We start from the raw sequence: 14,993 nt of genomic DNA, 5'->3' as shown, positions 1-14,993 counted from the left end.
AAGAGCTAGGACTTGAGTCCATATTTGCCTGAAGTTTCCACAACTTATTGATTTTCACCGTTAGAGTGAATTCACTGATTAAAGAGTTCTTACGTCTAGAACTTTGCCCTGTGGTAGAATAGATCCTCCTCCAGTGATGCTGAGAGATTTCCTCGTTGCTGTCATCTCTGGTTTATTTGTAGTTGGTCTTACCTGGCCATTTGGCAAGAAGCCTATCCAGCGGCTAAATAAGGATTTCCAAGTGGAATCAGTTTCATGGGATAGTGACACTATTGATAATAAGATAGCAGTGGTGATAACAGCAGTTACCAGCCAGTGGCTGGGCGAGCCCAGTGTTCACTGCCTCTCGGTCTTATTTGATCTTCACATCAGCCTGTGCAAGAGGATTGTCCCCGTTTTACAAATGAATTGACAGGTTCAGGGAGGTGAAGTCACTTGCCCAACTTCACCCAGCCAGTAACGTATTTCGCGTGTTATGGTCCAGTATGAAACCATCCTTACCCAACTCCAGAGTCCAACAGTTATCCATTTACCTGACGGACATTTGAGTGTTTGCTTGCCAAGTCCTAGGGCGCCGGCCTTGAATACGGAGGACCACGTCCCTGCCCGCGCAGTGCGTCCACTGTGGGAGGACAAACAATAGAGTGCAAACAAGTCGGTGCGGTGACGGTGACGGGACAGGGAGTGACTCGGGCTTTCAGTGGGTGGGGTTGGGGGGGGGGGTCGGGAATGCCACTCCGGGAGCTGACGCTGGAGCTGAGGGCCGGCGCCTGGGCCGGAAAGGAGCTGTCTGGGCAGAGGGCTGCCTGTGCCAGCGTCTCCAAGGATCAGAACGAGGCTGGTTCTGATTTCTTAGAAGCTAAACATTTGGGCTGTGATTTCCCCGAATAAAGCAATGCAGACGTGTTGGTGCCCTGTGCTGCCGTTTGGGGCCAGGCCTGGGGAAGAGGCAGGTGTCGTCTCTGACTCCTTTCTCCCTCCTGTCTCGCTGGTTCACGTGTATAATGACACGTGGTCAGTCTTAGACGTGTGCCTTCTGTGGGGTCTTGACTGGCCTAACATCGTGAGCATTTCCCCATCACCATTAAAAAGTCTTCACTGTGATCCCCCAATCCTTGCAGCGACTCTGTAGGGTAAGTGGGAGTTACCTCATTTAACAGACGATGAAACCGATGCTCAGAGAAGTCCTCCAGGTGGTTTACCCGCTAGGAGACGGCAGGAGCTGGGCTCGTACCCTAGGTCTGACTCTCTGTACCGCCTCCTGAGAAGGCTCCCCTGCCTGGGCGAACGTCCGCTTTGAAGGTGGCGTTAAGCCTTAATGACCCGTATTTCTCTGGGGCTGTGCATGGGCCTGCTCTCTCCTGTAAAGGTGAGCTGGGCTGCGGGGGCTTTGGCGGGGGTGCGGGGGGGGTGACAGGACAGCTTCCTCCACCCAGTGACGGATCTAACAGGACAAGCCAGCCCCGGAGGTTCTGGGATGGTCTGTAGAGGTGGAATCCTGGCCCAGAGAATGCCGTCTGTCCCCAGCGGCATCCGTGTGCTTTTCCGTGGGGGAGGAGAGAGTACAAGGCCTGCGGGTGGCGCCCACAGAGGCGGGCAGGAGGCCCTTCGTGCCCTTGTATGTGAGGGGAGGCCCAGTTCTCCCTGTCACAGCAACCTCAGGCCACCGGGCTGGCTAGAGCTGTCGTTGGGCAACCAGAGTCAGCAGTTTCAAAGCACCCTGTGTTATCAGTGTCCTGAGGACGCCCCCTCCTGAGGCCGTACGTGAGGACCGTTTTCCCAGCTGGACCACACTTGATGAGCCAACTCATTTCTGGTCTAATAATTACGAATGCAAATCTCCTTTTTCTTTCTTTCCTTCCTTTCCCTTCCTCCTTCCCTGCCCCCTCCCTCCCAGTTTCTTGCTCACCTCTGGAAGTCCCCGTCGTCAGAGTGCCCTGTGACTTGTTAGTGGCCATGTCGGTAACCTTGGCAGGGCCAGAGCCTGAGCTCTTCTCCCTGTGGTTCTGGAGCAGACGGAGATTAGCGAGGGGCTCGGAGGCCTTGAGCAGCACAGGCCAGTGGTTGCTCCAGGTTTTCTAGGGACCAGATTGTTCCAAGGGAGGCAGGGGCAGTAGGTCATGCCTTCCTCTTTATCCTCCATCCCTGCCCCTCCGCAGTATAGACCTCTTCCCGCAGTAAGGAAGACTCCTTTGCTGTCATCCCAGTGAAGGAAGCCACCGCGCTCCTCCGTGGATTCTTCCACCTGCCTGCCTTTCACGTGGACACGTGGGCTCAGGCAGCGGTTCCTCTGAGGGGAGGCTCCCCGACACTGCCTCAACGGTCTGCTGGCTCTGGTTGCCGAGTTGCCGCCCGAGCAGCCGGGAAGATGGCCTGTGTCCTGGGCTTGCCGAGGGGTGCCGGAGCCTCGGGCAGACCCACCCCTGCCAGAAGGAAGAGAAAGTGACTGAAAGGACGCTGCCAGGAGAGGACCGGCACACCATCGCTCCCAGGAGGGCTGGATGCGGACGGCCGCTGCTCCAGGGTGCCCCGCTCCGAAGTGGGGCTCGGCCTGTGCCCCCCGGGGGTTGAGGACTGTGATGAACAGGCCCATCCCCTGTACTGACCCCGACTTTATTCCTGACGACGCGGTGTTTGTGAATTCTGGGACCCTGATGGATTGCAGAGTTAGGACTGAGTTTGGCTTGTGCTCCGGCCTCTCGACCACTCCCCCCCTCAAATGACTGAAAGCTGCCAGACTCTGGCCCTCGGGCTTAGAATTAGAAACCCCTTGTGTTGCGTGGAGCAGCTGCTGTAAGGAGCCTTCGGGGGCTTCTTGTTCCATGACTCTTCGCAGGAAGGACCCTCGCTCTACCCTGGGAAGGCCGGGCTGAACTCAGCTCACAGAGATTTGTTGGCTTCTGAAGGGCTGGAGGGTCGACAGAAGAAAAACGGGGACTTCCCTGGCCGTCCAGTGGTTAGGTCTCTGCGCTCTCACTGCTGAGGGCCCGGCTTCAACCCCCTGGTTGGGGAACTAAAATCTCACAAACTGTGTGGCACAGGGAAAAAAAGGAAAAAAAAAAAACCCAACAGGATAAAAACAAAACAAAAAAAAGAGGCCTAAGGTGCTCTTTCCTGCCATGTCCTCCTCCGGCGTGGACCTCTCCCCCTCCCCAGCTGTTGGCTGTGCCTTAAGACTGAACCTGTGGACACGGAAGTGAAGACAGCTTCCTGGTTCCCCTTCCTCCTGGGCTGGTCCTGGCCCATCAGCCTGTTCTTACTCCTGATGTTCTCCTTACCAAGATGAGTGGAAGGAGACTTCGGGGAGCATGGAGCCAGCTGAGACACAATCCAGGCCAGGCGAAGGCGGCTTCTCTCTGCCGAGAGAGAGAAAAGCTTCTTCCCCAGCGTCCTGAGGGAAAGCCTTGGCTTCTGACCTCGGGCTCTGGGCTTTGATCCCTGGGGCTATAAAGGTTTTGACTTTGTAGGGAATTAGGATATGGAACTGGTATGGTCCGAGTGAGGGGCCAGGCCAGGGACACACTGACCAACAGGCCCTCTGGCTTACAGCTCCGGTGGGGATGCGGCCCCCCTCTCCTGCCTGTGCACAGCATTTCTCCACATAGCTTAAAAGTGCCAGCAGTTCGGAGCACAACTCCTTTCCCAAGGTGGGCAAGTGGCGCGTAGGGGCCCAGGGAGGTGAGCTGTGTGTCCTGCATGATTTCCTTTGAAGCCCCCCAGTTCCTGGCTTCCCCTCTGCTCCTCCCAGGTCCCTGCCACGTTCTCACCCTCCCATCCTCCCGTCCCTCCCACATTTACTGATTTCCTTCTTTGCTGTCACCAGTGACAGAAAGGGATTGTGGTGGTAACTTTTCCCCAAGAGAATAACTGTTAAGCGACCGTTGATAGCACAACTCTGATTTTAGATTAAAAATAGTCCATTTGCCAAAAATGCTCAGGAGATGATGGGCAGGTTTTGCTGGAGTGCTGGCGCTGGGGGAAGCCCTGATCAGCTCTCCAGTCGTCTGGGACGTCATCACTTCTCTCCCCGCAAGCCCTCCCACCTTGGTCGCCGACATCCAGGCTACTCTCGTTCTCTGCCAAGCCCCAAGATGGTTTCCTGGCTCTAATTCATGGGCTGGCTCAGTTAGCCCCTGGGGAGTAGGGAGAGGTCACAGAAAGGGCCGCCTCTCGGGTGGCTGGCTCACAGGGTCACTGCTTTCTTGGCAGAGTTGTCTCTGCCTTCTCAGGCCGTAAGCCTGGGGTAGCTCGTCGGTCACAGAACCTCATCACGTGACCTACGTGAGCCATCGTTCTTGGGAGAGACTTAGTAGAGGGTCAGCACTTGCAGCTGCCAGAGAAACATCTTATTTGTGGTGTGAGCCACCAGCTGGCTGCCATGAACCCCACGATCAGTGCTTTGAGTTTTCAGGCTCCCAGAGAAGATGGGAAACCTTCCCCACTCTGGCTTTCACACTGGGTCCTCTGTCGGCCCAGGTTCTGTTGAGACCAGATGTTCTAACCGAAGGGGCTGGCACTGCTTTCTTTCAGAGATGATTGCTCCCATCTGTGCCAGGCATCTTGCCCCGTGCTCTGCGATCCTTGGCTCTTGGCTTGCAGCAGATAATACCTTCAAACATGCGGTTGCAATTTATTGGCCTTATAAGTTAATTTTAGTGGGTGTGCAATTGATTGAAATCAAAGCTTAACGAAGGCCAGAGTCTAGGGGGTGGAGGAGCGGGGCGGGAAGGCATTTTGTGTTCTTCCTTGCTTCGGGTCTGAGATAATCTTCAAAAGCCTTAATTAGGTTTCCTAATCAGCCCTTCTTGTCTGGAAGACGTTTACGGAGTGAAACAAGGCTGGCGTCCCTGTGGCAGCCCCAGAGCCCGCGAGCCTCTCCGGCAGCGGCCGGGTGCTGGCAGATGGACCTTCCCCCGGCTCCCTGCCTCCTCTCCCCCGCTGGGACCAGGTCACAGTTGTGGCTGTTTCCGCTCCTTCCTTCCATTCTCTGCACCTCTGTCCGATGACGTTTGAGCGACACCAGCCCAGCGAGGGCAGGGCATCCATGTTCCCGTGAGGAAAAAGCTTGTTGCCTTGGTTTCTTGGGTCCTTGAAACTCCATGTTCCCAGCTGCCTTCTCAGACCTCTTACCCTGGGCTCCCCGGGGCTACCCCTTCCTGGGATGTGAGCATCGGGCCTGGAGAGTTTCAGTGTTTCATTCCTGATGGGACGCGTAGGTGGCAGTGGGAGGCTTTCTGATGAAATGGAGGTAGCCGAAGTATGGGAAGCAGATAACTGGTGGTCGGTGGGGACACCCTGGCAGCAGGCACAGACACCTCCCAGCAGAAGTCACTGTATCTGGGTCAGGCTGCAGAGTGGGGAGGCGCTGGGCTTTGAAAGAGACTTGGCCCTGATGCTCTGTTCTGCCCTTACTCACTGACTTGGGGCGAGTGGTCCACTCTCTGGCCTCTGTTTCCTTATCTGTCAGCAAGGTGCCACTGCCCATGTTGGGGGGGGGGGGGTGAGGGCAGTCAGTCAGGCGCTGTTCCCAAGGCTCACCTTGCACTCACGGTGTCCACTCGCACCTTCGAGTGTGACAGAATTATCCTCATCTTGCAGCAGTGACCTGTGTGGATGTGTTTTTGATTGTGGCTGGGGGGCGGTCTTGGTGCAGACGTGGCGAGGCAGCAGGCCGCGTTAGGAGGCTTCGGGTTCTGGTGGGGCTCTGCCATAGACCGCAGCAAGACCTTGAGTAAATCTGTTTCAGGAATGGAGTGAAGTAGTTCCCATCTGCGGTGACGGGAGAGAGTACTTAGGATGGAGGCACAAATACCTCCCGAGAGCCTGCCGTGCTCTGAGCACTGCAGGTGCCGTGGGGGTGGGTCAGGCGGGCCCCTTGGGCCCAACAGGGGTGAGGAGGTACACAGGGGAAGAAGTGAACAAACGAACAAAGGACTCGCACCCTTTGGTAAGTGCTGAGAAGGACCAAAAACTGGGCGCTGCATCTATAGTAGTGGCCGGGGAGGGGCCGTGGGTTGACTGGAGCGGACGTCCCTGTCGCAGAGGAGCATCGTCAGAGCAGGCCTGGCTGGCATCTGGGAACTTGGATTTGGGAGGTTTTGTTCCATTCCCTGATAGGAGCAGTCACGATGTGGAAACTGTTGCGCAAACGCTATGGTTTATGCAGAACTGCAGCCTCCGTGCTGGAGTCTGGAGCTGCGGTGTGTGCCAGGCAGAGGAGCTCAGCAGTAAGAACCCTGGGCACCGAGGCTCGGGGTGGGGGTGGTGGGCTCCCCGGGGACAGCACTTCACACGCGGTCCCGGCCCGTCGCTGGGGAATTAGGCGCACCTCGTGTGACTCCCCGGGGCGGGGCAAGGGCGGTCTTGGAAGCCTCTACCTGGTTCCCTCCCTCGGCAGCTTGTGCCCTGTCTCCTTTCCCTGGAATAACTCACGGCTGCAAGCACGACTCTTTTGAGTCCTGTGAGCCCTCCTAGCGAATCGTGGAAGCTCAGGTGGTCGTGGGGAGGCAGGCTCAGCCGCGTAACCTGGTGGGGAGGGGCTCGCTGGTGTGGCCAGGGGACAGGAGCCGTGGGGAGAGGTGCGCGGGTCCTTGTCCGGCGCAGGCCTGGGGTGTAGTCCTCAGCGCCTGGGGAAGGGTCTGGAGGGTCCCGGGGTACGTGGGACAGCTCTGACTGTATGTGCTGAGAGATTCCTCCAGAAGCCGTTTGGAGGCTTGGGTGGAAGACCCTGACCCGGACTCCTCTTATTCTGGTTGCTTGGTCCTGACTGGTCTCCCACTAGTCTGGCTGGGCGACACGTATGGTTTGAGGTTACCCTGTGTTTCCCACCACCAGAAACAGCCAGGCCAAGTTACCTTTGGTGTCCAGAGTCAGAACCCAGCTGGGAGATGGGTGGAAGCACTGAGCAGAGTAAGCGTGAGGTGATGGAATCGTTCAGGAAGGTTCTGGGGCAGGTGAGACCTGGACCATCGGGATTGGCCATCGGCCTGGCTGCCTGCCCCTTCACACAGGTCTGGGTGGCCCCCGCCGCGTGAACCTTTTCCCCCTTGCCCGGAGGTGGAGGGCCTCTCTCTCCCGTGTCTGAAGGTCTCCCGAGGGACCCTGCCACAGTGCCGCTTGCTACACATCCTGTGCCCCAGGGACCGCGGGGTAAAGGCGGGGAAGTCGTGTCTGGCTCTGAGCTTGTCGGCAGCGTAATTAGTGTTTGGGTTTCCACATACGTTATTTGTATCTTCAGCCATGCGTTTGGAGGGCCTCTGAGAACCTGCCCTGCCTGCTGTGGGCCTCTGGCTGCCAGTCTTGGGCCGGTGTGAGAGTGCTGGAGGCAGCTAAGGGGGAAGCCAAGGTCGCCTCAGCTGCGCCGTTTTGATCGAGTGGGAGACGCGTGGAGAGAAGCCCTGTCTGCTTTGTGGGGAGTTGGGTCGAGTCGCTTCCTGCTCTCGTGGTGTAAGTTTCAGCTGCTCTGAGCCCTGCTCTGAAGCAGGGGCATTTCCTGTGGTTCCCAGAGCCCGTGCACGCAGGGTCCAGACAGGCCACTCGTTGCCCCCCAGCCTGGAGGCCAGTGATGGTGCGTCCACGTGGGTCCCCTTCGCCAGGCTCCTGAGGCCGTGCCCAGGGTCTGCTTGCCTTGGCACGCACTGTCTGCTTTTCATCTGCTGGAAGAAAGTTAAATGGAAAACAGGAGCGTGCAGAACACAAGCTCATTTACAAACATGATCCCCGAGTCAGCATCAAGGACTCTGGTTCCCCCAGGATTCCTGGGTTTCTGTCCCCGCACGGCAGCCAGTCATGCTTCGGGTCGTGTGGCTGCACGTGTTGGGGTGAAGCGAGGACCGGCTTCCTCCTGTGGTGGTGCTCCCTGGTCCTGCTGGGCACCCTGTGCTGCCAGGGAAGCTGCTTCGTGCAAGGATCGAGGGTGGGTGGTCTTCCAGCGGTTCAGCCAGCAGGCCTCTGCTGCCACCTTGAAGTGGAGGGCCCTCCTTCCAGAACTCCCAGTGCAGGGTTCTCGGTGTTGCCCAGACTCCTGGCCACTTGGTGTACCCCTTCCTTCCTTCCCTGACTTTCTCCTGCACCTTGAGGCAGCATTGTGTACGGGGGGGGGGGGGGGGGGGTGTGTGTGTGCGTGTGTGTGTGTGTTTACCTCAGTCCAGCCCCACAGGCTAAACCAGGGCCATGAGAACAGGACGTGGCTCTGGGGCAGCCAGCTCCCCAGTTCTCAGCTGTGTGACTTGGGTGCATTCCTTTTGCTCTCTGGGTTTCCGCCATCTTAACTGTAGAATAATGTATGCAGAGCCCCTGACACAGGATGGGTTCTCAAAAACGGCAGCTCTTGGGCGATGGCGACTCCAGAAGGCCTTGACCGTCCACATCCTCCTGGGTGGGCAGTGTGTTCACGGGTAGCCCGGAGAGGCAGAGGATGCTCGCGGGTGGCATGCAGTGGGGACGGCGTGGTCAGGTGCCAGGCCAGCTCGGCGGCCCCGGCAGCAGAACCATTGTTTCCAGAGAGGCCTTCATTATTCCTCTTTAAGTAAAAAAATAAAAACCTCGTAAAGCGAGGCCGCAGCCACGGTCCAGATGTGCACGTCTAAGTGCAACTGGCATTAAAGTCATGCATGCCTAAGCCGATCGGCATGTTTGCTCTGGGGATTGTTGCACCTGTGTGTGCTGGAAGGAATGTCCACAGAATACCTGTCCCGTGTCCGTGGGCAGATTCTGGGACGCGTTCCGAAAACCGTGGTGGAAACGGCTGTCACTGGAGGTGTGTAAGCAGAGTTTTGGTCAACTTAAGATGTTCGGAATCTGCGCTGTGGCACTCAGAGTCTGCCTCACAGTGGCCCTCATGCAGCCACCTGATCCTGGAGTGTCAGAGCTGGGAGAGACCCTAGTGAACCTCAGATCCAATGTTTTCATCTTACAAATGAGAAAACCACATTGGTGCCGCATAAATATTCCTTGCCTTCCTCTTGGCTTTGTTTAATGAAGCCGACTGCAGAAGCTCACACTCCAGCACCTAAGGGTGTGGCCTTGTGCTGCCCCCCTCCCCGCACCGACTTGTCTGGGTTTGGGGGTGACTGCCCGTCCTCCGAATCGCAGGTGTCATCACGCTGCCAGAGATCCACGTCTGCTCCGGCCTCCTGCCCAGTCCTGGGAAGGCTGCCCAGCCCACTTTCAGCTGAAGGACCACGTCTGAATGAACCCTGCTCCCAGCAGATCTGTGCTGGCTGTGGTTCTTTTGTGGGGGTCATGGCATGTGACTCATTACCTGTTGGGGCCTCTGTATTAGAGCCACAAGTCCAGCTATTCTCCCAGGAGGCGATTTGATGGGAAAGAGGGAGGGCCAACCTCCAAGCCGATCCAGTCCCGGCTTCCCTGTTACATGCGCAGCCCCGCGTTGGCCAAGCCTGGTTACAGCCCAGATTCCTGAGACAAGTTTCCATCCTGGTCTCCACGCACACCTCAGCCTCAAACACTCCATAAAGCTTTAGGAGCCGAAATAGGTTTGGGGTTTTTTTTTTTTCCATTTTGTGAAGTAGGTCATTTTGAGTATGAAGTATTATGTTTTCCCTTTTGTCTCCTCCTCCCCAGAAGTCCTGAGGTTGGAGAGTTATGGTCATAGAATCTGTATGTGTGACGCTGACTTTGGTCAAGTGGAGGAGTGCATTTCAGGGGGAAACGACATAGCTCTCTGGGAAAAAGAGAGTCACTGACACCCCAGGCTTTTTGCTGATCCAGGTTCAGGGTCTGACTCGCCCAGGCGCTTCAGTGTGATTGGCTGTGCGGGTAAATAGCCAGCCCACCCGAGGGGCTTGCCTGTGGCTCCTGGCTTACCCAGCGCAGAGCTGTGCCCTGGTGACCTGGTCTTTTGAAGTTTATGAAACCTGGTTGTGGTCAACATACTGTTTTTCAGATGGTGGGACTTAACGGAGCCAATCCAGGTGCCCCCATCTCCTTAATGCCAGCTGTCTGAATTCTCTGCAGTTCCATTTGCCTTAAAAAAATGTTAATCTGCTGGGAAGATCTTGAAAGCCACCAACTGTGGAGCCGATGGCACTTGATTGAAAGGGTCCACTCTTGGGTGGACATCAGAGCATCGTTTTCCTCTCGTTGTTCCCGGGTTGGTCTGGGTCGGTCTATCGGTTCCCCTACTCCTGACGTTCCTGGAGCTCTGAAAGGCCCCACTGTTCCCTGGTTCGACTTTCCAAGCCGGCTTCTCTGCAGTGTCCCCACAGACTGTCCCTGTGTCCCTGTGGCTAACAAGTCATTCACCCTCCTCACCGTGTGTGCAGATTTCAGCCCTCACTCCCTGAAGGTACCAGGCCTAAGAAAAGCCCAGCGGTTTCGTCTTTGGGCGTCCACGTTTTAAAGATGTTCCCCAAGCTGCCCCCTTGACCAGAGACCTCTGGGCCTTCCCTTTTGTGCCCAGCACAGCTGGGCCATGGCAGTGGTCCTGGGACCGTCCTCCCTCCCTCCCCTGTGGAGCAGGGGCAGAGCACAGGCGGGCCGGGTGAACCCATCGGCAGCCCGCTCGCAGCGCCAGGCCACTCTTGATGCCTCGTTCATGTTGCCATGCGCGGCCCGAGAGTGAGTCACCAGGGATGGCAGAGCCCCCTTATTGAAATAGCATGTTAGCATTTAAACAGTATTAATACTATTTGACTCATTAAATATACAAAGGCCAGTTAAAGTGCTTCCATGTGTGTGCTGTTAGTTCTGGCGGGCGACTCCTCAGATGGCTTTATGTGGTTTCAGACAACATTTTAGCACATTCTTAAAATACCCACAAAAGCCTTTATGTAAAAACTCATAAATGTGAACCACGTAAAAATTATTTTTTTTCCCGTTTCATGTCATTATGATCAAAGTACAGTAGGTAAGAATAAATTTCCCAAAACTTGTTGAGGTCCCTCTTTAATTAACGCTTCACGCGCAGAGCAGGGCCATAAACCGTGGGACGGGGGGCTGTCCGTGCCCCACGGCCACTCTGCCACAGAGGCTGGCCTTCTGGGCGATTCTGAGCGGCCCCTTCTCATCACGCGTCCTCCAGTGCCTTTGTCCTGGAACGTCAGGTTGAGACTCGCAGCCGTGCGCGTCCCCAGAGGTCCCTTTAGGTGAATGGAATGTGGGTCCGCTCTTGAACAGCACGAGGAACAGTGGCCACTCTGGTGCTGCCGCCCTCATCTCTTCACTGAAAGTCAGACCGCCTGTAAGTGAGGACACTACCCGACGGGACACTCTCCCAGCTATGAAACCAATTACGGAGGTCATGTGGCTCCGTGGAAAGGTGCTCGTGATTCCGGCCAAGTGAGGAAAGCCGAGCCCAGCCCAGTCCCCTTGCTGTGCCTACAGTTACATAAAAAGTAAGCGTCTGGACAGAGACCGGAGGGGAATTTGGAAAAATGAGATTTATGGGATAAGCTGATTTATGGTGTTGTGGGCTAAATTTTAAATTTCCTTTTTTTAAAATAATGTTCTAATAAATTTTTTAATTTGGGGGAAGAATAGTAACCCACGTGAGCATCAGAGTCGAGCTTGCATTTTTACCTCCTTTGTCTCCAACATTTTGTAACTTTGGGCCTGGTCAGCGTGGCCCACAAGGGAGGCTGAGGGTGCCGGGAGGAGCTGCCCGGAGGGGGAGCAGGGCCGCGAGGTGGGACTTTGGAGTGGAAATGGCCAGTTCCGCCCCGCAGAACGGTAATGCTGTTGTTTTATTCTTCTGGAAGAAAACAGAAATCTAAGGGAGGGGACTGAGAGGGCTCAACCACAGGCCATCCGGTGCTTTTGAACTGGTTGCCAGGTGGTGTCAAGGAGGGTTGTCAAGCCACCAGGCCCTCTGCTGGTTCCCTCCCAGGGCAGCCTGACCTGCCCTCCCCCGAGTCCCAGCACAGAGACAAGAACAACACTCTGGGCTGGAAGGCGCCTGAGGCGGGGGGCCGTGGGCTTCGAGGGGCAGAAGGACGAACACGCCCGCTGGGCTTCGCGCCTTCGCTCCAGGAAAGAAGGAATTAGCGGCCCACTTCTGCCAGCACAAGAAAAGCCACATTTTTAAAAGTTGTTTTTTCCCTTTTGATGTGGGGCTGCTCTCCCGACAAGCAGGCAGAAAGGGAAAACCATGCGATGGAACCCAGCCATCTGTCACCGAAAGGACGGTGTTGGCGGGTCTGCCCTGGGCTGCCCTTCCCGCGGTAGTGCTGCTGTGCCTCCCGGGGAGTTGGGGGAGGGGCACCAAAACCCCGGAGCCTGTGCCGCCCGCTCACCTGAGCGAGGGGTCTGGTTCCAAGGTGACCGATGCGTCCCCACATGTCCCAGGAGCGTTCCAGGGTGGCCCGGCGTGCGACCAGCTCCCTGCAGGGCTGGGCCGGGTCACGGTGGCCCTGTGGAGGGAAGTGGGGGGGGCCTCAGGCTCTACGCCAGAACACTTACCTACTTGGGGTTTGGGGAGAGATTTAGAACAAGGGAAAGCGCCTTCCTGAGTGGGGTCCCCGAGTGCCCAGCGTTGGCCAGTTTCCCGGAGTTGCCCTGGGCTGGCGCCGAGCTCGGGCCCGCAGGTGTGTCTCTCCCTTCTCCCGTGCTTTCCCCTCGCAGTTCTACGCTCTGCTGCCCTGGTTGGAAGCCAGAGTCCTCAATCCCTCAATCTTTCCTTTCCCTCAATCCCTCAACCTCAGTCCCTCAATCTTTTGACCAACATTTAGCCCCGGGGCTGGCACCTCATACAGCCTCCTGCCGTCACCCGCCTTCTCGGGCCGACTGGCCAGGGGAGACAGCTGTGAGTTTCACTTGACGGCTCAGTCGCAACGGGTAGCGCGGGATGGAGCAGTGGGGACAGTCTCCCTGAGCAATGCTGGTGGGGAGGACGCGAGGGGAACAGGCCGAGGTGTGGACCCTCATGCGCCACGCCCAGTGGGCCCGCGGTGGGTCAGAGCCAGAGACAAAGCAGCCACGGGGCCCTGCAGCTCTCCAGCGTGAAGAGAGACTACCTCTTCCGTCTGATTGTCTCTCGGTTACACCCTGGTGTATATCACATACTGGCCTTTGTACGAAAACTTTTTAGTTTGAAAGAGTTTGATTTACAGCAAAAGTATCCAAAAAAGAGTACAAAGAATTCTTGGTATACCCGTCGCTTACATTCTCTAAATATTAGCATTTACCATGTATATTTTTTATTATGTAACAGTGTTATCGAGGTGTAATTCATATACGTGTTTATTTTTATTACTTGTTTTTGTTATGAAAATAATAATCTTTGGTCAGGTATCTACTTTCCTGTATTGTTTTTGTCTTTCAACAGTCCTAGAAAGTAGATACCATCCCTGTTTGTCTGGTTTTTTAAATATTTATTTATTTATTTATTTGGCTGTGCCGGGTCTTTAGTTGCGGCGTGTGGGATCTTTTAGTCGTGGCATGCGACATCTAGTTCCCTGACCAGGGATCAAACCCGGGCCCCCTGAATTGGGAGCGTGGAGCCTTAACCTTAGCTGGACTACCAGGGAAGTCCCAGTACTGTCCCTGCTTTATAAAGAAACTAAGGCCCAGTTCGCACAGCTGGTAGCTCTTGATAAGTAGTCATTGGGCGGATAAGCGCATGACGTAACTGGTGACTGGCGGGGCGGACGTGGGGACCCGTGCCTGCCTGACTCCCCAGCCCGTGCGTCTCAGTGCCTGCCTGCGCACATCCAAGGCCGCGGCCCCGGGCCTCCTGGAGAGTCCCGGAGTGCACCTGCCGCACCATTGATGCAGGGTTAAATGGGGTCAGAGAGGCCACAGACTTTCTGGTAGAGTGTGCTATTAGCCACCAGAGACGCCATCTTTCCAGAGTCGTAGTTGGTCGTCAGAAGAATTTGAGGCGCTGCACGTCAGCTGGTGGTCCGCCTCTGCTTTCTGAGCTCCTCGGACCTGTATGGACAGCCGCTGCCTTGGTGCCCTTGAATTTGGGATCCTTGCCTGATTTCCTTTGCTCCTCTGGCCTTTTCTTTCCCTCCTGCATTTGATCTGAATTAGGAATTTTTCAGTATTGCCTCAGACTTGCGGAGGAAGCTCGGTCCCAGCCTTAGCCCTTCGTTTCAGGCTACAGTGTTGCAGCAGGTTGCTCTGAAAAACCCACAGAAGCCCCAGAGTGTGCAGGCCGTGGAGCATCCCGCAGGGAACAGAGCCCTGTCTGCTCTCAGTGGGAGAAGTCTGGACTGTGGTTGCTCTGTTTTTCCTGTTTTTCGCCTGTGGAGTAGCCATCCCAAAAGATAGGAGTACCACACGATAATGATTACTCAGTAGTAATGAGCCCCATTGAGGGTCTGTTACATGTCACACACGTTGCTGGATCCTTCGTCTGGAAGGAATGTGAAGCCCAGAGAAGTGGAGTCAGCTTGCCAAAGGCCACAAAGCCAGAGGAAGGGCAGCTCAGACTCAGATTCATCTTTTGGACTCCTAATTCCGTGTTCTTTCTGTGAGCCCCCCACCCGAAAGGATGCTGCATCCCCTCCCCTGACCAACGAATGAGCAGGACACATGCAAGAATCAACCCTGGAACCACCGTAGGGAGGGTCGTTAATCCCAGAGAGACATTTATTAGATGAATCTTTGCCAAACGACCACCCCTGGGACCTGGGATGATGATCTGTAATTTGACGGGCTTAACATCTCATGGACACGTGGGCCTGTTTCCTGCAGGTATTTTGAAGGCGGCGTCTCATCTGTCTACCTCTGGGATCTGGATCATGGTTTTGCTGGAGTGATCCTCATAAAGAAGGCTGGAGATGGATCAAAGAAGATCAAAGGCTGCTGGGACTCCATCCACGTGGTGGAAGTGCAGGTACAGCTCCCCCCCCACCGCAGCTGGCAGCCCAAACGGTGCGGCCTGTTCCCTAGCAGGTGCTTCCTGATGGGGGTATGTTGTGGCGTATAAACCCCTGCTGATTGCTGAAAGTGCCCACAGCCACGTGGATAAAGATAGGTCAGGATTGCAGTAGTCATTGATGAAAAAGATCCCCAAAGAACTTGGA

General features: G+C 55.9%; 1 protein-coding gene across 2 annotated transcripts in view; it reads left to right on the top strand.

The window, feature by feature from the left end:
* The window catches only part of CAPZB (capping actin protein of muscle Z-line subunit beta), a 137,501-nt gene that overhangs the window by 103,104 nt on the left and 19,404 nt on the right, over positions 1–14,993 (top strand). For both annotated transcript variants that reach the window (XM_057546967.1, XM_057546962.1), the window contains exon 5: positions 14,662–14,803. In XM_057546967.1, the coding sequence (XP_057402950.1) occupies positions 14,662–14,803 (142 nt within the window). The remainder of the gene's footprint in view (positions 1–14,661; positions 14,804–14,993) is intronic.

Source organism: Balaenoptera acutorostrata, chromosome 1, assembly GCF_949987535.1.
Source record: "Balaenoptera acutorostrata chromosome 1, mBalAcu1.1, whole genome shotgun sequence".
NCBI classification, from domain to species: domain Eukaryota; kingdom Metazoa; phylum Chordata; class Mammalia; order Artiodactyla; family Balaenopteridae; genus Balaenoptera; species Balaenoptera acutorostrata.
The sequence above is the reverse complement of the archived record's forward strand: the minus strand, read 5'-3'. Positions and strand labels throughout refer to the sequence as shown.